This window comes from Schistocerca piceifrons, chromosome 9, assembly GCF_021461385.2.
Source record: "Schistocerca piceifrons isolate TAMUIC-IGC-003096 chromosome 9, iqSchPice1.1, whole genome shotgun sequence".
NCBI lineage: Eukaryota > Metazoa > Arthropoda > Insecta > Orthoptera > Acrididae > Schistocerca > Schistocerca piceifrons.
Genome location: NC_060146.1, coordinates 37892385 through 37915392, shown reverse-complemented (window position 1 = coordinate 37915392; position 23008 = coordinate 37892385). Strand labels below are relative to the sequence as shown.

Here is a 23008-nt window from a genome sequence, read left to right as displayed (position 1 = left end):
AACTTGTTTGTACTTGTGTGTAAGCTTTTCCTGCCATTCTTTGTCCCAATCTTTCCTGTTTTCGTCTTAAGAAATCTGTAGGTGGGACTCCACAGTCACTAATCTCTTATTATTGAGTGGCTTTTTGTCATGAAAACAACTTCCACTTCATTTAGTAGTTGCATGTACTTGAAAGTGTGAATAAGTTAGATTGCATGCTGCCATTATATCCATCTCGTTTGTTCATTCTTTCACTTATCCATTCATTGTGTTCTGTAAATCCAATCAAGATGGAGAATCTTCAGGGATATGGAACAAGTCAAGGTATACATTAACAGAAACCAAGGAAATCGTAGAGATTTGAACTGTCTACTATATTAACAATAAACTACCTATCACTATACTACTTAATCATCTTGCTAAGATTAGAAGCTCATCTTAACATTTTTTATGTTTGAGATTTAATAACCCAAAATACTACTTAATGCTGTTCACTCCTTTGCCATGTAAATTTAATCGAATAAATTAGAAAGGAAACTGCTGTTTTGGGTGGGAGGAGCTGCTGTCTTGTCAGTTATGCGCTACCAGAAAACACCCCTGGTTGTTTAAAGGACTGAACTCCCTTATATAAAATAGCTTAAGGCGTCTGATTACTTCACAAATCACTTATTTACACACATAAAAATAAGTTTTGCATCACCTCGGTTCTTAGAGTTCCGGAAATTGTACAGAAAATTGGAATAGAGATCAACATAAACATCATTTCCGCCCTTTTTATTGCTCATGAAAACCACACATTGCATGTTGTACCACCACACAGCAAGACCTTCAGAGGTAGTGGTCCAGACTGCTGTACACACCGGTATCTCTAATTCGCAGTGGCACATCCTCTTGCATTGATGCATGCCTGTATTCGTCGTGGTATACTGTCCTCAAGTTCATCAAGGTACTGTTGATCCAGATTGTCCCACTCCTCAACGGCGATTCGGTGTAGATCCCTCAGAGTGGTTGATGAGCCATGTCGTCCATAAACAGCCCTTTTCAATCCATCCCAGGCATGATCCATAGGGTTCATGTCTGGAGAACATGCTGGCCACTCTATTCGAGCGATGTTGTTATTCTGAAGGAAGTCATTCACAATACGTGCATGATGGGGGCGTGAATTGTCCATGAAGACAAATGCATCGCCAATATGCAGCCGATATGGTTGCACTATCGGTCGGACGATGGCTTCACGTATCGTACAGCCGTTACAGCGTACATTTCCCCCCACATAATGCCGCCCCAAAACAGCGGGTAACCTAGACCTTGCTGTGCTACATTCACTGGACAGTGTGTCTAAGGCATTCAGCCTGACCAGGTTGCCTCCAAACACGTCTCCGACGATTGTCTGATTGAAGGCATATGCAAATCTCATCGGTGAAGAGAACGTCATGCCAATCCTGAGCGGTCCATTCAGCATGTTGTTGGGCCCATCTGTACCGCGCTGCATGGTGTCGTGGTTGCAAAGATGGACTTCGCCATGGACGTCAGGAGTGAAGTTGCCCATCATGCAGCCTACTGCACACAGTTTCAAGTCATAACACGACGTCCTGTGGCTGCACAAAAAGCGTTATTCAACATGGTGGCGTTGCTATCAGGGTTCCTCTGAACCATAATCTGTCGGTAGCGGTCATCCACTGCAGTAGTACTCCTTGGAGGCCGGAGCGTAGCATGTCATCGACAGTTCCTGTCTCTCTGCATTTCCTCCACATCCGAATAACATCATTTTGGTTCGCTCTGAGACGCCTGGACACTTACGTTGTTGAGAGCCCTTCCTGGCACAAAGTAACAATGCGGATGTGATCGAACCACGGTAATGACAGTCTAGGCATGGTTGAACTGCAGACAACATGAGCCGTGTACCTCCTACCTGGTAGAATGACCAAAACTGATCAGCTGTCAGATCCTCTCCGTCTGATAGGTGCTGCTCATGCATGGTTGTTTACATTGTTGGGCGGGTTTAGTGACATCTCTGAACAGTCAAAGGGACTGTGTCTGTGATACAGTTCCCGCAGTCAACATCTATCTTCAGGAGTTCTGGAAACCGGGCTGATGCAAAACTTCTTTTGATGTGTGTATGTTAAATATTTGACTTTAAGAATGTAATAAAGAACAAGATTAGAAAAGGTTTGAAATGCTGCTTAAAGTTTGTTGGAGATCACTAACTGCTCTCCTTGTTAAACAGTGGATGACTCCCTGCAAACTGTGTTGTGAATAGAGTCACTAGCAAAAAGAAGTAACAAATTAAAACTCTATGTCTGATGCTGAAGTTTTACTGCATTAACAGCAAAAATTCAGCAATAAATTTTTGTCCTTTCATCATTTTGTAGGAGGTGTCAGCAAGAAAAAGCTTTGTAAGGGTTTGAAATTATGTGTTTAGTTTGCTGGCAGTTGCTAAGTGGTCTCGTTCTCAAATGCTGGATAAATAAAGTCCAGGTGTTTGCATTTTGTCAGTTACTCTGCCTCGAGACAAACTCACTGCTCCCAGTTCTAATATTTGTCTTATGGTGTTAAAGTTTTACGTAACATTATACCTCTTAATTAATAGAGTATGACAGCATTTTAAACTTTTAAACTTGATCAGTAATTATGCAAAAGATTGAAAATGTAACTTTTGTTGCTCTTGGAAGCCATAGCAAGGCAAGCTGCATCTAGTATTGAGTTCCAAGATAGATAACTATTGTTTATCTGCCCTTAATAGATTAATATTTACTGGATTACAATGGTATGTCTCAGAGAAAACATCTTTCCATCTGTAAATGCTGAGTCTAGTGTTTATCCACCCTCAGCAACTGTAGTCGTACATTATGAAATAGTAAGCAACCATTGGCATAATGGAAATTTAATTCCTTTACAGCCTTCTGCAGATGGCTATATCTATCACATTACTTGTGAGTGTCAATAATAAAATGCATACAGCAAATTTCCATGGTCCTAAAAAATATACAACAGCAATAAGTAATACGATACTGAATCCATTATACAATAATACCTCATATTGTATTAATGTATTCAGTATTGTATTACTTTTTTCTCCTGCATATTTTTTAGGAACATGGCACTTTGCTGCATGCACCTTATTGTTGACACTCGCAAATAATGCGATGGGTATAAACTTCTGAGGAAAAGCAGTGAGTGACCAAAGCTGGTAAAGAAATTCAATTTCTTTTATGGAACTAATTGCTTATTATTTCATTATAAACACTGAGTCCTATTTACATATATAACACCACTTGTCATACGGCTTTATAACAAACACTGCATAGTACTGAATTTGTAATGTTCAGAGTATAACAGAGGAGACATTTACACAGCATTTGATAGTTTCATATACTTGAAATTTAGAATAAATTAAGATTTTATGCTGCCATTATGACTATCTCATAAGTGTGACAGTGGGCCAGGACTCAGCATATTTCAAAAGTTGTAGAATGAATCTCTCATTAGCAGAAAACTAAGTAAATCTAGAAGGCATATATAGACTTACAAACATTTAAAAATCCACATTTAGAAGTCATATGAGAGTATTTTGCATCGTTTTAGCAAAGGGTACAATATATTTTTGTGAGTTAGTTTGTGTTTCTGTTCCAGATTACTTCAAAAAAAGAATGAGCACAAAACTGTCGAAGCCACTCCAAAAGCTGTCAGAAAGCGACGCAGGCACAAATCGCATTACAGCAGACATCTTTCAGACAGGCCTTTCCAGTGTAAAATTTGCCAGAAATGTTTCCGAAAGCCCGAACATTTACGCTGCCACGAATTGTTCCATTCAGATGAACGGCAGTTTTTGTGTGACACTTGTGGCAAAGGTTTTTTTACCAACGGCGATCTTAAGAGGCACGGAGTAGTCCATACGGGAGAGAAACCTTACTCCTGTCCCATCTGTTCAAAGACTTTCACACAGTTGTGCAACATGCAGTCACATCTCAGAAAACGATGCCAGATAAAAGGGTACGGTTGTGATCTGTGCAACAGGATGTTTGAGGATCAGGAGGCTCTCCTGAAACACAAGGCAAATCACGGTAAGGTGCCGTACTGCCGCAACAAGCGGAGGAAACCATTCTGCCAGGACTTGCCGCCATTCATTTGTGACATGTGCTCCATGTGTTTTTCTAACAAACGAAATTTAATATCCCACATCAAAGTGCACATGGGAGATCTCAAGGCCACGATCGCATGTGAGATTTGTGGTAAGAACTGTGCGCGGAGGGAACGCTTGATCGTGCACATGCGAAGCCATACAGGAGAAAAACCTTTTTCGTGCAGTGTATGTGGGAGAGCATTTTCTCAGCAATGTAATTTAAAAAAGCACGAAGCTTTACATTTGCCTGACTAATAATTAGGAGACAAGGTTGATATACTGTTATGTATAAGGGCACATTTCAGTTGTGGGATAATGTAGTACATATATTGTAGCGAAACATAATCCTTTGCCCTGGTGAGAAATTAAACTGCCTTTTAATTATAATAAGACTGAATAAATGAACTAATAATAAACATTGTAATACTTTCATTAGCACCAAAATGCATGTCAGAATATTTGCAAATTTTAGTAGCTGTTCCTTTTTTGTGGCTCATGTTCATTAATGTAGAAGAAACCTATATTATTTATTTAACAATGAAAATAATCAATTATTGACAATTTAATGTAAATGGATAGGAAAAAAAAATCCACTCGCCAAGGGAGGGCAGGAGAACACACGCACAAAAAGGTTTAACTTTTACAAGCTTTCGGAGCCAGTGGCTCCTTCTTCTGGCAGAAGAGTTGAAGGGGGAAGGATGAGGGGTGAAGGAAAAGGGGTAGAGTTCAGAAAAGTCACCCAGAACCTCGGGTCAGGGAGGACTTACTGGATGGGATGAGAAGGCAAAAATCTCATACCGTCCAGTATGTCTCCCCTGACATGAGGTTCTGGGTGGCTTTTCTGAAATGTACCCTTTTCTTAAACCTGTCCAGTTCTTTTCCTTAACCCCTCTTCCTCCCCTTTCAACTCTTCTTCCATAAGGAGGAGTCACTGGCTCCAAAAGCTTGTAAAAGTTAAAACTTCTTGTGTGTGTGTTCTCCTGCCGCCTCTTGGTGGCTATATTTATTGTTTTTTGGTATATGAATGAGGAATGGTAGTGAATTGAATTGTTTGTTTATGTACATTTTTATCTGTTGTGACAAAATCACCCACATAAAGTGTTTTTTTTTAGTATTATGTCTTCTTGATATTATGCAAATTCATTTGATGAATGGAATTTGCATGGTAAGTCGGTACATTGACAGTAATCCCAGTGAGAAATGAGAGGTATGTAAGCCCAGTGAAAAAGAAAGATATGAGAGGGAAGAGAATGTGGTTGGTGATAATCACAGCAAACAAATTAAAATATAAGAAAATGCCACAGGAATAGTTTTTGAGGTCTACTGAGGTTTAACATTCAAAGTGATAATCTTCTGTATCTTTACAAATGACCATTATACCCCTAGTTTCTTCTAAAACTTCTTCCCCACTTACTATTGCTTTGGAATTTAGACTTGCTTGAGAATCCCGTTAACAGCTTGTGTGTTCTCTTCACCAATACAGACCTTAATCAGAATATGTTAACAATTTCTTGGTTCAATATACAAATTATCAATGGAAACCAGTGTTCATTTTTACATTCCTTGTGACGAGCACCCATTGTTCATATATCTACAGTTTAGAAGTCAGTGCATCTCCAAGGCAAGCGAGCGATTGATAAAATATTCATTTCTGTGTCGGAGCAGGTATCTCGTCTCGCGGTTCCACTGCAGTCATCAGCCTATATAAAATGTTTCATCCCTCAATATAGCGAACCATATACTAAATAAAAATACCTCTACATGCAACATCATCTTTTATAACTTTTAGTGGTGAGTGTCATTTATTGATGAGAAGTCCGCCCCCGGTAGCTGAATGGTCAGTGTGATGGATTGTCAATCCTCGGGCCTGGGTTCGATTCCTGGCTGGGTAAGGGAATTTTTCTCTGCCCAGGGACTGGCTGTTGTGCTGTCCTCATCATCATCCTATCATCCTCGTCGACTGCAGGTCGCCGAAGTGGCGTCAAATTCAAAGACTGGCACCCAGCGAACGGCCTGCCCGATGGGGGGCCCTAGCAATACGATTAAATTAAAAAAATTGATGAGAAGACATAGATATACACATCACTCATGTGGAGTATTAAGTATCACCACATGTTCCCCCAGTTACATGAATGATCTCACTGTAAATGTATCTACATGCTCTACATGATGTTTAAAGTTTATATTGTTTGCAAGTCTTCAGCTGATTACCCACAGCTTCTTTTAATACATCTCCCTATCTATACTTGCACAGAACATAACCAATATGGTACACACATGTATGTTTTGGCAATAATCACCTTACATTTCTGCAAGTGATGATACATTAGAAAACTGATGACTTTTATACAATAGTAAGAATAATGTGCTGTACATTTGTACGTAGTATTGTCTTATCATGACAAATATTTATGGTAATCTTTTGGTTTTGTTAATGAGGATGCCATACTAAATTTAAGTGATATTACAAACATCTGATTTTTAATACAAATTTCATTAACCCTTTCAGATGCAAAATAAATAAAATCATTTTTTAACCTTTTTTTCATTTTATTAGGATATAACTCATACAATATTATGGAAAAATGTGAAAAAAAAATTTCCTGCAATATTTCAGCAGGTACAGGGTGGTTTCAAATGAAACCACTGCACACTAAATGTGGTGGCTTCAAATGAGACCACCACCATAAACTTCATTACTTTCTGTGATAGGGAACAAAACAGTTCCTTTCCCCTGATAAACACAAAGCAACTTAGCAGGAAGAACGTGTCAATTTGCTTCTATGTGGATTATTTTTTGTGCTGCAGTGTACACATCGCCTCGATGTGCCATGTACTGGCAGATGTTTTGATTCTGTTGTGAATTTTTCCACTGGAACAACAGTTTTACACTTTTTGGTGTGTGGTTCAGATGATGTGCTTGGGCGACGAAGACTGTCTTTGAAAACACTGGATCCTACAATGCCAGCTACAACACACTGCTGAAATTCCTTTAGCTTTTTCTTTTCATTTGGCTTGGTTAGTCGAAACAATATAAATGCATTTCCAATAGAGATATCAATCATATACCAAAACAGTCTGAGCCACCGTCGTCTAGATTTTCTGTCAATTGCATAGAAACTATTCATCATGACCGCTTTATCTACACATCCCATGTTCGAATTATAAGATGTCACTATCTGTGGGCAAGGTATTTTTGTAATTGTGGCATCCTTTTCTTTCCTCCCGACTTCTTTCAAAGTTACAGGTGAGTCAGTTGTTGATAGTAGAGGTCTGCATTATCTCCGATTTTTACCAGCAAGTCCCACTCGCCCCTCTGGCTCTCGGGAGTATGCGGCTGAGCGTCCTCTTCTGCCGGCTGCGGGCAGCCAATCAATCGCCAGCGCTCGGCCGAGTGTGCCAAACGCTCGGCCGGTCGCCAGTAACTGGTGGACTCAGTGCCAGCGAGCGGCGCTTCGCCACACTCCTTGAGATCAGAGGCCACCACTTCACATTAACCACTCACTTATTTCTTTTACAAATGTCTTTCGTTGTGTACTACCAGTTCTATGACCGTAATAATACACTTGTATATGTTACATTTGATGTTTGTTAATATGTTGCAGACTGCTGGAGTTTCGCCTTTGAGGTTATCGTGTATTCCAATAACTGTAACGTTAAAAACTGTAATGTCTGTATTTAGTATTTTGTTCTGTTCGGTAGACAAACGGGAACACAGTAGTCTAATCATGGAATATGTGTAGCCTATCTCCAAACTCGGCCACGTATACGTTGTACTAATATTGAATGCAGGATCGGGAAGGAATGACGGAGTTAAAAGTAATACTCACGAAATTTTGTTGCACAAACGTTAATTTCTGAACAAATTATGATCTGTAAATAACGTTACAAGTGAATCGTGACTATACAATTCGTTTTTCGTCATTGGTGCTCCCTGATACACAGGCGTCATTTGTGTTCCTGGAGCTATTACTGCAGCTGGCAGTTTGAACGTCTTCCTGTGAAGTCAATGAAAGTGGAATCATACATTTATAGAGTTTGAGGAATGTTTCCTTCCTTGTGATTGCGTGGTATGTTGTGAATACTTACGTAATTGTGATGGATCAATAAGAGATCATCCACCTTGTCTGATTCCAGGCACGATCTTTTGCTGGACAGCAGGTGATTGGCCTGGCTAAAATTTCTCTCACTGGCAGCACTAGTGGCAGGAATACAGAGAACTCTTCTGGCTACTACCGACAGCCTATCAAATAACCCCGCATGCATTTTCCATCACTGCAAAATTTGACCTTCGGCACAGCTACAGTCGGATTTGGAGAGCGAAAGGTACCTGTCGAGTTCATTGGTAGTAACTGTGTGTCCATCTTCGTCGTCCTCATCCGAACTCCTGTCCATCCTGGACTTTTTCATGGGACGAACGTGGTCACTGTTTGCTTGAATGGACTCTAAACATGAATAAAAACATCCGTAAGATATTTCTGTCACCTTCAAATTTGTATACACCGTAGTTAGAATTACTGGTTACTAAACGACTATATTTACGGTGACATTTTATATATATCGCACAAATTACATCAAAACGCATTGTGGAATGTTTAAGCTGTGAAACCTTTCCCAAATATCACATTGTAGGCGTAATAAATGTTGATCTAACGAAAGATGGCAGATTAGACAAGCAAGCATTCGTTTACTAATTGGTTTCAGTGAATGAACCATACCATTGATGGGCAGTTCCGAGTACAATCGTCGAACTTCAGCATACACGGCTTGCTTTTCGTCTGCTGTGAGTTTCTTCAAATGATGCCGTGATGGCCATAGAACTGTGGCAACGTAATGGATAGCCTCAATTTTGCACTTCTCTGTGATGAAGTATGCTGCTCTCCTTTTTATTTTTGCCATGAGCTGAAAAGGAAACCCAATATACATAACTGCACTCTGATAATTCAACAGTTGTATAAAGGATCGTAACCTATAGAAAGTGTTCTTACCTCGTTGTCACTGCCTATTGGTTCACAATGATGTAACAGACTCTTGTACCACGGCAGCGTACGTACCAGTGTTATGTTTGCAGTTTCCAAATCCAAACTCGCTTCTTTAAAGGGGGTTAGAAAAGCGACAACGTCTCATACGCACCCTTCTTGGAAGGTTTCTAAGAGTGTCGATTGCCCCCGGGATTCTAATAGATCCCGAATATCGTTGATTTGACTTATGACGGATTTGAGCATTAACAGCATACTGTTCCACCGAGTTACAGCTTCTTGCTTCACAGAGTGCCGCAGACGCCCCAAGTGACCCGATCTCTTCAAATAGCCTACTATAGCTCTTGCTGATAGTAGACACGACAGGATTTCAGGGGCTTCGTCTTCCAAAAACGTCTCTTGAAATGTGTGACAAAGCGCAGTCATCAGGCAGTGATCAAAGCGAGGCAAATGGTCGTAAGATTCAAGTGCGTTCTTCATATTAGCTCCTTGGTCGGTGACAAAGTAACATTTCGTTTTATCATTCTTGTTAATTCCTAACTCAAGCATCTGCTCTTCGATTTCGTGCCATATGTTCTCTCCTGTCTTAGGTACGTCCGGAAACTCTGTTGTTATCAAAACAAGCATTTTTAGCTGCCACTCATCATTCACATAATGCGACGTCACAGTCAAAAAATTTCTCTTCTTGTAGTTATCAGACCACAGATCAGCGTCTAAAGCGCACATTTTGTTCTTTAAGGCACATATTAGCTTGGGCACCATTGTCACCCGCATTTTGTCTGCCTTTTCTTTAATATGCCCTGTACAGTGGTATGGTGCGGAAGAACATCTTCTGTACTGACTTTGCCATAAGTGGCGCCAACATTGATGAGCTCCTGTGAATAATTCTTGAAGCCAATCTTACTACAGGTATTTAACGGTAGCAAATCTATTCCACTCATATCGACCAGCCTATCAACAACAACTTTCTTTATGCTACTTGGTACTGCAAGTGACCGGTGGACTTCTGCTCCGCATTTACTTTTGCAGTGCCGAAGCATACCTCTTGTGCTTGACTGGTATGAAAGTATGGTATCACATGTGGTACATTGCACGAAACCAGCACAAGCCTGCGTGACAGGATCCACTACAAGTGCAAACGATTTCCAAGCTTCACTTTTCGCCTCCTCTTCCGACATGTCTTTCTTCTTCAGGACTAATGAGCCGCTCCTAATTCTCTCCATAATACTTCTCTTCGTTTCATGAATGGAACGTTTACGACCTACACTTGGTTTATCCATAATGCTGTCTGCGCTGCTCAAAGCCAGGTCGTCAACTGTGTTTACACATGATTTCTAATGCAATTCGTCACTGTAGAGTGCGCGGCGGTTGTACAGTCACCGGCCGAGATTGTGAGTTCGCTCGAGCGCCCGGCAGTGCTCGACAGTCCAACTGATAACCGAGAGGTGGAGGACAACTGGCCACATGGTGCATTAGACAGCCACAGCCGTATCAAAGCGTGGGCCTTTCCCAGCCGTTGAGCAGCGGCACGAAATGGGAAATGCTCGAGCAGCTGTTTTCATCGAAATGCAGAGCTCTAGTTGATAATAACGTGACAACACGTTTATCTTTCCATTTCGTGCATGCAATCCCATCAGAACAAACTGACCAGTCTCCTCTTGGCAACTCTTTGTCCGGTTTCAGAGGAGGAAGTCCTTTTCTGTGGTCTCTAATGGTACCACAGGCTAGGATACCATCAAGTTTTAGTGTCTGCAAAAGTGGAACACTAGTAAAAAAATTGTCAAAATATATGTGATATCCTTTGCCTTCTAAGCCTTTACACAAATCTCTTACAATCATCTCTCCCAAACATTTCTCCACTGTACCATCTGATTTCCCAGTATATACCTCAAAATCACAAATATACCCCATTTGTCATATCTGACCCATATTTTGTACCCCCTCATCTTTTTCAAGAGGTCTGTAATTCTTACCTTTCTGAGTCGCATAAAGATTAGTCTGGAATACTATGTGTTCCAGCATATTGTCCCCAAATAGATATAAAAAGAAATCAACTGGCAGCATACCTTCACGTTCAGTTTTCCTTTGACATCAACTTCCTCTAAAAAATCGACAGAATGCATCGTACTGTCATCCCTTGCCCATGTAAAATTCAGACCTTATTAGTACCTCGTTATCTTCAGAACTGAAACTGTAATCACTGTCATTTTCTGAACGATTACCACTTTCACTTTCAGAAACAACATTAGATATCACTGGTCTTGTCACTTGTGAATCAAGATCACTGTCTTCAGCCAAAATATCACTTTCATTATCACTGGTACTGTCAATATCAAGAGTCCACATCAGAAGGAATATCTTCTAAAAGACACACCAGAACTTCCTCATCCTTTAATTTGCGAGAAAACATTTCATGAAACTGAAATTTTAAAAAAAATGATAAGCCTCTAATACTACCCCTGCAGCCGCAGTGATTTCAAATGAAACCACCGGAGTAAATATGGAAAAACTACATGATTTTCATTGTTGTTGCAATACATGTAGCATGTACTTATATAAGAAAATATTATGAATTTGTTCCATGTATGAAACTTGTATTTCAAAGACAAATTCAACCACAAATCAAGAAAAAGAGAACCAGCACACTACAAACAATAGAGGCACTTATACTTGAATCGCTAACTGCAACCACGTGAGAAATATTGACATAGTTCAAATTTTCATCGCTAGATGGCAGCACCATCTACATCCAGAAGTGTGGTTACCAATGTAGCCACTGTGCTCTTGCCACAAAATCAAAATATCATGCGTGGCTTCAAATGAAACCACATCGTCACAAAGGGTTAAACAAAACAGATAGTGCTTCCATGCTATAGTTATAATAGATAACATACAAAACATTGACCTCCCATAAATAAAGTAACAAGCTCCAGCAACCCTTTCATTTCATTATGATTTTTCTTTTTGCCTTAAATTTTATCATGATGAAATTGCATTCTTAGGACAGAAATCTTAAAATTTTCCTGTAGCTTCTATAATTCCTTTATCATTTTGATCACTAACACTGATAAGTGACCCCATACACACTGTAACCCTGAATGCAACACCTGGATATGTGCCACAGTGCCAAGCTGCTGGTGCACTACACTTCAAATAGTTCACCAACAGCAGCAGGCCGAGCCGGTCACCAGAGACCACCTGAGGTGGCTCACAAGACTAATGCACATGCAGAGCACTCCTCTACATAAAGACAGAGGAGCTGGCATTCCCTCTCAGATTGTGTTCTACTGCTTATCGTACTATTTCTACATTTGCCGTTTATTTGAGTGTGTATAAATAAACTTTTGTTCTCAGTGGCCCCACTATTTGTTGCGTCTAGCATTATAACACAATTGGCAAAAGTGTGGTGTTCACTCCCATGTGCTGTCTTATTTGGTTGTTCCATTAGTTCTCATATCCATGGAGGCAGTGCTCAGATCTCTTCTCAAACATCAGCAGGCTCTTACAGATGCTATCATAATTTTGTTGGCCATAATGACAGGCTTCTATGTTGTTGTTGGCTTGTCCATCACCTTTTCCAGATTAATGTGATGCAGCTGGAGACTGGTAAGCTTACGAGAAGTGGCTAAGGCAGCTCGATTGAACAAACTTCACAGTATCAGACGCAATTGTCAGTTTGTTTCCATTGTGATTCCTATGCTGATGTCCACAGCTCGTGCTCTCGTGGTCGTGTTCTCGCTTCCCGAGCACAGGATCCCGGGTTCGATTCCCGGCAGGGTCAGCGATTTTCACCTGCCTCGAGATGACTGAGTGTTTGTGTTGTCCTCATCATTTCATCATCATTCATAAAAGGGGCGAGATTGGACTGAGCAAAGGTTGGGAATTTGTACAGGTGCTGATAACTGCGCAGTTGAGTGCCCCACAAACTGAACATCATCATCATCATCATCTTATGCTGATTCTGTGGTCTGTGACACCATTATTTAGTTGGCTCCTGACAAGGAGGTGCGTCAGCGCGCTCTACAGTGCGAGAATCCATCTCCGGCTGAAGCGTTAAATATTGCTCAGTCTTTCAAGGTCTCCCATTCTTTTCATACATTGACAACATAATGACTTTTATGTTGTTATGCTTAAGGCTGTTGGGAGGCATCAAGGGCACTCCAAAGTAGGTGATCAGAGACACAATACAGAGAGCAGGCAAAACTGGTAGCGGTTAGCTTACCGGAGGTAAATAATAACACTAGAGCCCTGAAAATTGCAGACACTCTGGGCAGCTGCCTCAGGGGAGAAGTTTCACTTTGGAGAATTAACTGATAACTCCATGCACTGCCTAGATGATATTCTAAGGCATCACTGTAGAAGATGGCCACAAAAAGCACATCTTAGCAGTGGCAGCAAGCCCGATACTCGCTCCCGAGAACTGCAACATCAGTGAGTTTACACGGGTTAGAGTGCTACTACAACGCCCCCCACCCACAGAAGGACAGAGGGCGGGGCCAAGTGACAAGAGACGCTGTTGTTGCTGACCGTAATAGCAGGCAGTGATGTTCAGTTTTCAGCTGAATGTTGTTGATACCAAACTTGGAGTTTATGTAAAATCCAGAAGCATCCCTATCCACCAAGCATGAGCAGGGGAGGAATCTAAATGTGGCTGGCCACAGGTACCCTGGAGGTGCAGAGCGAATCACCATATTGGCTGAAGCTAATTAAGTGCCGGTGGATTGGTGGGTTGACTATATGAAGGGAGAAATGGTGCGCCACCACGATTCTTTAAAAACCCACGTTTTTGTGTCCAGATGGAGTTCTCAGACAGATCGCTGGGGCAGCTGCACCGTGTCGCTTGTGGCTAGCCTCGGTAAGCTCCGACATGTCTGTTTTTTGTCACTTGGAATGCTGCTCTCAAGTTTGCATGTAACGTGCTGCTAGTGTTCGCTACTTGACACTGACTTCAGTTGTGCAACCAGTTGCCGCCTTTGCTTTTTCTAATGTTCAGAATTACACTTCAGTCTATTAGTTAGTCTGATTACAAATAAATATTGTTAACCAGATCCCTGAATTCTACAAGTCCCCTCATGCAAGCATCCTGTCGAGTTCCAGAATCTGCATCTCTCGTAGGATCTCTGCGACAGTGTTTGGTACTGATAAGTCATCGAACTCCTTTCACTGAGAATTTGTCTTTCTGCATTTGCTCCTCGTTGCTCGGAAATTGCAGACTGACCTCGGCCTCCTGTCTTTCCTATATCCTGTGTCGTGACACGACATGCTGCTGGTGATCAGATTTGGTGTGGCATCGCCATGGGGGGGTCCTGTTTCTTGTCGTCGGGTGTCAGTTAGTTCTCAGTGGGCATATGACGTGGTAACCTTACAAACACGGCATGCGCTCTGCACTTGACAGCGATGTGGCCAACAACCACAGCAGCAGAGCACTCCCATCATACCCATACTGTTTCGTGCAACATGGCAGGGCTAAACACTGAGTGACCTGCAATGACCATAGGGAAAAAAGGATGTATAGCATCTGCGTGTAGTTCCCACACCTCTCTTGCAGATATGTATGTGGACATTGTGTGTCTCCAGTGCTTACAAATCATAATAAACTGTTTATTGAAGTGCTAGTGGGCAAAGATCTCCAGCTACAAGTGGACACGGGTGCAGCTGTGACGTTGCTGAACTCACAAACTTTGTCTCTCCAATGTCTCCATTTACTTGACATTTGGTGAGGTACAACAAACACCATATTCCAATTTGGGGCAGTTTATGGCTCCCACTGGATATAAATCTGTGTTTCATTCCTTGACTTTTCAGGTAGTGGATGAGCTGATACTGACCACTTGTTCAGTCCGGATGCTTTCAGTGCCTTTAGTATTTCCAATGCGAATGCAGTGAACCTCATTTCCAACCAGGTCCCTTACCAGCAGTTAAATTCTCTGTGTTCTAAGTTCTCATCTCTTTTTTTTTTCGGATGGACTAGGTTGTGCCACTAATTTTATGGCTCACATGACTGTAAAACCTGTGGTGCAGTGATGTTTTTCCTGAGCACATCCTGTTCCAGTGGCCTCGAGTGATCAAGTCTAAATCGGGATTGGACAGGCTAATGTCACTGAGTGTCATGCAGTCTATTACATCAAGTGAGTAGTCTATCCCCCTTGTGGTTGTTAAAAAGGCAATTGGTCATCTTTGCTTTTGTGACAACTTTAAAGTTTCCACACACACTGAGTCTGTAACTGACACCTACCCTTTGCCCTGCCAGGACGAGTTATGGGCCAAACTCACCAGGGGTCAGTTTTGTCTGAAATTGATTTATCTGTGGATGAGGATTCTTTGTGTTTAACACATCTTTCAGGTTGTACCAATAACAATGCCTCCCCACCTGTTTGGCTAGCACCCCTGCAGTTTTTCGGTGCTTTTTGGAACAACTGACACTTTCCATTCCGAGGTGCATCAACTGTCTCAATGACATCATAATGTTGGGTGCATCCGAAGAAGAGCAGTTATGTATCTTAAGCTCCTTGTTCACAGTGTTACGTACTGCAGGGTTGAAGTGCAACTTGGCCAGGTCACACTTTTCAGCTACCCAGTGTGTATTCAGGGTTTGAGGTTTCTCAGGACAGTGTAAAGCTTTTATGTCATCACGTGCCAATGTTATAGTTCTGCCTGTCTTTTCCAATATCAAAGAACTCCAGGCATTTTTGGTCAAAATTACCTATTATCACACATTCATTCTGGATGCAACCACATTGGTCCATCCTCTCCACGAATTGCTCAACAAGGACATTCCTTTTCAGTGGATGCCAGCTTCCAAGTGTGTGTTCTTGGTTTTGAAATCTAAATTACATTCTGTTCTGTGTTTGACTACCTACTACCTGCTCTTGGCTACAGACGCTTCTAAGTATGGCCTCAAGGGCATTCTTGCATATCGTTACGAGGATGGCTCTGAACGTGCCATAGCTTCCACATCAAAAGTGCTGAACAGCACTACTCCCAAGCTGAAAAGGAAGTGCTTCCTACTGCCTACACCCTCAATAAGTATCATGTATTCTTGTATGGTTCTGCATTACACCGCAGATGCCAAGCCTTTGGTTTCGTTGTTTAACCGTTCTGTTTTGTTGCCTGACGAAGCACATCACCTCCAGCACTGAGCCCTATTTCTGTTGCTACAATTATGAAATAAATTTTCATTCTACTGCACAGTGTGCCAATGCTGAAGAGCTGTCCTGACTTCCGACGGGGCCTACTTTTGATCAGGATGAGCTCCTTTGTTTTCACATAGATGTTGAGGTGCAACATACAGGAAATGTTTCCTATTACAGGCTCCCAGGTTGCAGCTGCTGTTGCTGCCGACTTTGTGTTGCACTGAGTTGTTTATGTCATTCAGTAGAGTTCATCGGACAGGCATCTGGGCTGGGCTTCTAATCCTTTACGTAACTATTTTGCCCTACATCACCATCTTTCGGTGTTTGATGGGGTTGTTCTCTTAGGACGGGGCATCACCCGTGGTTGTGATCCTGGCCACTCTACAGTGGGATGTACTTCAGCTCCTACATCTGGGAGAGTGGGGAGGTCTCTAGTACCAAGGCAACAGCCCGGCATCTACGGTACCGTTGTACATCTTGTTGCGACCAGCTTTCAGCGTGCTAAACGGCAGGTGGTGCTACGGGTGAAGCACTTTCCGTGGTCTGCACTACAGCATTTGTGGGAATGTATACATGTTGAGTTCATGGAACTGTTCCTAAATTCCTATTTGTTGTTGAGTTGATGCTTTCTCTAAATTTCCGTATGTTATTCACTGTCCTTCCACGTCAGCCACGGCTACATTTCAGGCCATCTCGAATTTTTTTTTTTTTTTTTTTTTTTTTTTTTTCCCTGTAGAAGGATGGATAATGGCAAAAGTTTGTGTCTCAGACCTTCCACAATTTCTGTGCATGTCAAGGCATTTACCAAGTGACTGCTCCTGCATTCCACCCCAATCTAATGATGAGGCATAATGGCTTGCCTGAATGTTGAAAGTTCAAAGGAAGAAGTACATCGTGGACTCTTTCACAGACAAGGCATTGACACGCTTCTCGAGTTACCACAGCTTTACGCCAGCAAGGGACCTTTACGCCAGCAGGGGAGTGGAGTCCATCCAATATGCTCCACGGTCACCAGCCACATACCCTCCTGCGTTTGATTGTGCCACCACACCGACATCCGTCGATGCGACCCTCGTTGCAGTTTGCTCCCGTCTCCACGGTCTGGGCCGGGGATTCGGCTGCCGACTGATGTGGATTCCGGACACGGACAACAGCTGCTGTGGCCACTTCCTCTGTATGGTGTGCACCAGTGAGGGGCTGGTGGTGTGCCACTACAATCAGCTGCATCTCCACGCCACGGAACGGGCTGCGGGTCCACTTCCACTGCCACCTTCACCTCCTCCCTCAGTACCTGACCCAGTTTCACGGGGCATTCCTACTGCAGGGTCTGACCCGCACTCCTCGAGGATGTAGCTGCCTCTCGCCTCTCCGCTGGGGTCTGGCGTCCCAAAGTACGCCGCTGACATTTCCCGTAATGCTTCGCTGCTGCCTGCGCTTACATTGCCAGGTGTGCCAGTGCCATCGGGTCCTTCACCACTGGTGTCACTGGCATCCCTGCCCGAGTGCCCGGCATCTTCTCCGTCAGACCAGTTCTGCCGTGACGAGATACTGCCAGTGCCCTTATCGCCGGTCCTCCCTTACGGTAGTTCGTGGAGAGGGCTGAGGTGTCTGCACGCACAGTACCTCCACTCTTACTCACCAGTTCTGACCCAGAGTCTCTTTCGGCTGCCACCATCGTCACCTGTGGCGCCCATTGAAGAGGCTGTAGATGTGCATCAGACACCCCAACACGGCACCAGAGTAGGGCCCTTTCCCAAAGAGGGGATGGGCACTATAATCCTGTGCGTAACAACTGGATTTGTGCTACAGCTCAGGCCACCAGCACACTACACTTGAAGTAGTCTGCCAGTGGTAGATGCACGGGCCGGCCACCACAGGCCACCTGCCGTGGATCACAAGACTAGGGTGCACGCCAACACATCCTCCAGCTCCCTATTGGAGCCCTCCTCTATATAAAGACAGCTCAGCCGGTACTCGCCCTCAGATTGTGTTCTACTGCTTATTGTACTAGTTTCTATGTTTGTTGTTTACTTGAATGTGGATAAATAAACTTTTGTTTGTAGTGTTCACACTATTGGTTGTGTCTAGAATTACAACAATACGCCCACTTTGTAAATTTGACTTGATTTTGTAGTCACTTAATCGACATCATGTACCCTCTCAACCCGTGAAGTTTTGTTTCCTTTCCTCCTCCCTTTATTGGTGCTTCAGGTTTTTGTCAGGCAGTGTATTTAGATACACCACTTTGTTAAAAACCTATTGTTGTTACTTTTTTTTATTTAATGCACTGTTACTACTACCTTGCAAAAATAAAAATTAACCAATCATTTCTATCTTCCTTCAGTCCTGTAGGTACATACCCATACCATTGTGACTAGGGAACAATGCCATGTTATTGTTTCATTGATTTGTTGTATATTAAAATGTGTTAGCGTGCCATAAATATTATTTTAGCAATTGTGTAAGCACATCATAATTGTTATTTTAATGGTCATGTTAGCATAGCGTAACTACTATTTTAGTGGTCAGTTATGTGGCTGTTACTTCCCCATTTCAATTGGGCTACACAACTGTTTTGTCAATCAAATTGGTTAGAGATACGCTTTGTACTTGCACGGGGCACGTCTTACGGTGAATGCATCATCATAGCTAATTCCAATAATGGGTTTGAAAAGGAAAAAGGGAAGGGTCTCACATTGAGAGGGTGTGACTGTAGACAGAGAAAAAGATAGTTTTGGTATCCAAAACAGGGAAATTTGAAAGGAAAAGGAAGAGGAGGAATGCTGAGACTTAACAATGAAAGAACACAGCCCTAAAGACCGTAAGTTATTGGTAAGTGTACTACTTAAATAGTTAGTTGAATTTACAGCCTTTACATTTGTGTGATTTATTATGTGGCTGAAATTTAGTGACTTCCTTTTAGCACACATGTGGATGACTTCACACTTTCCATTATCCAGAGATTGTTGCCACTTTTCACTCCATAGAGATATGTTGTGTAAATCATTTTGTAATTGTTTTGATCATCTGATGACTTTACAAGATGGTAAATGACAGCATCATCCTCAAGCACTCTAAGAGAGCTCTCAGATTGTCTCCTAAATCATTCATGTAGATCAGGAAGAGCAGAGGGCCTATAACACTTCTTTGGGGTGCACCAGATATTACTTCTGTTTTACTTGATGACTTTCTATCATTACTATGACGTGTCTGACAGGACGTTGCAAATCCAATCGTACAACTGAGACGATACTCATGCATGCAATTTGTGTAGTAGTCACTTGTGATGAATAGTGACAAAAGCCTTCTGGAAATGTAGAAATATGGTATCAATTTGACAACCCCTGTCAATAACACTCATTGTTTCACGAGAATAAAGAGCTATTTGTGTTTCATAAGAATAATATTTTCTGAATCTATGTTGCTAGTTTTTCCATAAATCATTTTCTTCGAGGTAATTCATAATTTTTGAACAGAGTACATGTTCCAAAATCCTTCTACAAATCAAAATTATTGATATGGGTCTGTAATTCAGCAGACTACTTTTATTTTCTTTTTTGGTTATTGGTGTGACTTGTGCAACTTTCTATTCTTTAGGTACAGATCTTTCAGTGATCAAGCGGTTGTATATGATTGCTAAGTATGGAGTAATTGTATCAGCATACTCCGAAAGGAACCTGACTGGTATACTGTCTGGAGTGGAGGCCTTGCCTTTATTAAGTGATTTAAGCTGCTTCACTTCATTGAAGTCATCTACTTCTAGTACTGGAAAGACTGTCAGGAGGGTTGTCAAACCTATTCAGAGTACTAGTAATGGCAAACATCTTGCCTTTGGTGATAATAAAACATATAACAGTTGTGAGTGGAATGGAGGAGGCAGGAGGAGTAATGAACATTATCAAAGAAATCAGAAATATGGCGGTAATAGGAATAAAATGCAAAACAGAAATACCCATCAGAGGAATTTAAAAAAAAAATCTCAAACCTTGACCTGACCAAACTAATGGTATCACAGTTAAAATTATATTTAGTTATTTTGTTTGGAACTTCTTTAAAACAAAGAGAATGAATAATATCACTTATTTTATAAGAGTATTAGTTGCACATGACTAAAATAAAGACTAATACTTATCTTGTATGTTGTTATCATGTCAGTCAGCTGCTCTTTGCAGCAGCCTGCATCTATCCTGTTTTTGACTTGTAGAACATAATGGTGACATTCTAAATAAATGACAAATATGCATTTTTTAGTGCATTGCATTTTAGGTATGTTTTACAAAACTGGAGAAAAAGTTTGACATAAGCAGAATGTGGGCAGGCACACATTTTCAATGCATCAATTAACAAAACATGTATGATTACTCACATTTTCACAGAATCTTGTTTAACAGCAACATTCTACAACAGTTGCTTTCGAGATATGCTATGAAACAGGACCACTATTGTTTCTGCTTTCGAAAAAGAATAATCTGTATTATAAATTTCTATTAATGAGGTAGTTTTGAGTGTAACAGCATTTGTGCCTTCTCACAACATTAAATAATGAATGAAGAAATGTTAATAGCTGGTCTGAAATATTTCCGTATGCCCTACGTGGTATCGAGTACCTCACTAAAAGGGTTATATATGGGATTCTGCCAGAGGTATGTGTGCATCAGAGTGAGAACTGTAACATATAGTTGTAACTTCAATTTAATTACAGCATATCAGTTTTTGCTTTGACAATAAACATAATTGTTAAAAGAGGAAGCAGTACAAACAAGTACAAAATCATTAATTTAATAATTCTTGAGCATTGATAACCGTTGAAAAAGTGAAATTAGTGGGGAGGATAGACATGTTATCTTTGACAGAAAGTCATCGACAACTTAAGGTACACACAGGGAATCGTGTTTGAACACTTGCTGCTTGTGTTGTATATTCATTACCTTGCAGACAATATTAATATTAACCTTATACTTGTTGCAGATATGCAGTTTCTATAAAGCAGCACTAATATTCAGTCAGACCTTGATAAGATTTTAAAGTGGTACAAAAATCGGTGACTGTGTGCAAATGTAAAACTTTACTCTACATAATATGAAACATAGTGTACTATGACTGCAATGTCAGTGAGTCACAGCTGGAATCAATAAACTTGTAAAGAAAACCTCGGTGTAACAATTCAAAGAATGGAAAGTATAGGATGGAATTACACCCATGTGGAAAGGATAGATTGCTGCTACTCACCCTAGAGAGGAGGCACTATGTGTCACTCAATACCTCCTGTATGTGGTGAGTAGCAATCTATCCTTTCCACATGGGTGTAACAGTTTGTAGAGATAGGAACTGGTATGACCACATAATCTCAATTGTAGGTAAAGCAGGTGGCAGACTGTGGTTCATTGGGAGAATACTAGGGAAATGCGATCAGACTACAAAGGAAATTGCTTATAAAACACTGATGTGACCCATTGTAGAGTATTACTGATGTGTGCTGGCCCCCTGTCAAATAGGACTCTCTGGGGATGTTGAATGTCTACAAAGGTGGGCAGCAAGAATGGTCACATGTTTGTTTGAGTGAAACAATGTTGAAAGAACTGAACTTGCAAATGCATAAAATAAACACAAACTGTTCCGTGAAAGCCTGCTTAAAAATTTTGTAGGACCACCTTTAAGATGGATCAAGGAATATACAACAGCTCTTCTATGGTTCGCTCCCACAGAGACTGTGAAAACAAGATTAGACTAATTATAGCAAGCTTAGAGGCATTTAAGCAATCATTCTCCCATGCTGCATATGTGAATGGAACAGCAAGAAGCTCTAATAACTGGTACAATGAGATCTACCCTCTTACATGTAGTTCATTTGCAGAGTATAGATGTATATGTAGAGTATGCTAGTCACAATATAGCTTCATGTCCTATACTTGGCGTGCAGCCTCAAAAATTGTGCATTACATTGATTGCTTTATAGTATACACCACATTCATATTTGAAAAATGTGATCCATGGTTCCTCTTTCTTCACCATGAAAACTCTCCCTAGAGACCGTCTCATTGGTCTTCCAGTTTCTGTTGATGTCCAACTTGCAACCTTAGAAGTTGCCTCTTTGAAATTGAGAACACCATTCCACGACACCTCAGACACATTGTAGCATTTTCCATCTTCTTCTGCTGTAGCACCTAGTGTATATCTGTGACCTGGTATGTAAAAACTGACACTCTCTCTTGGTTGACAATATAATGCTATGCAAGCTGTCCTCTTCATTTCGATTGTGTCACTCACAGGTAAGACCGTCTGTGCCCTTATTAATAGGAATGAATGTGGTTAAAATGTCATAAAACAAGTAAGAGTAAGTCTTAAACAGTGACACTTGACTCACTCTCACCCAAGTTCACATGCAGTTACCTACATACTCACTCTATCTCGTATCTTGTGCTTACTTAACCTGATTTGATTAGGGTCATCGGTCTCTCTCTTTCATTAGACCAGGGTTCCATACACACAGTACCTTTTTTTTACATCATAGCTACCTAGTAAATAACAATTTTAATACGACAAATAGTATTAAAATGTTTGGGTTGTCTACAGAGATAAATTGATTAAATAATACTGACTATGAACTATTAAAGTCAATACTGGTAGTACTTTGACTGCAGCTACAGCCACTAATAATGATAATAATAATAATAATAATAATAAAACAGAATTGACAGCAAGAAACAAGACAAAAGCTATAAATACTTATTTATAGCTTTATTGACCTACTCATTTGGAGTAACACAGACCTAGAAGCACTCAATACACTCACA

At 41.2% G+C, this 23008-nt stretch overlaps 1 protein-coding gene across 7 annotated transcripts in view; it reads left to right on the top strand.

Moving 5' to 3' along the window:
- Nucleotides 1-23008, top strand: part of LOC124717018 (zinc finger protein 271-like) — an 85982-nt gene that overhangs the window by 40732 nt on the left and 22242 nt on the right. For 4 of the 7 annotated variants that reach the window (XM_047243664.1, XM_047243668.1, XM_047243667.1 and 1 more), the window contains one exon: nucleotides 3613-4844. The exons of 1 other annotated variant lie outside the window; for it this stretch is intronic. In XM_047243664.1, the coding sequence (XP_047099620.1) occupies nucleotides 3613-4357 (745 nt within the window). In that variant the 3' untranslated portion in view covers nucleotides 4358-4844. Of the gene's footprint in view, nucleotides 1-3612; nucleotides 4845-23008 lie in introns of those variants that run through there. 2 more of the 7 variants (XM_047243666.1, XM_047243671.1) reach the window with 2 other exon arrangements.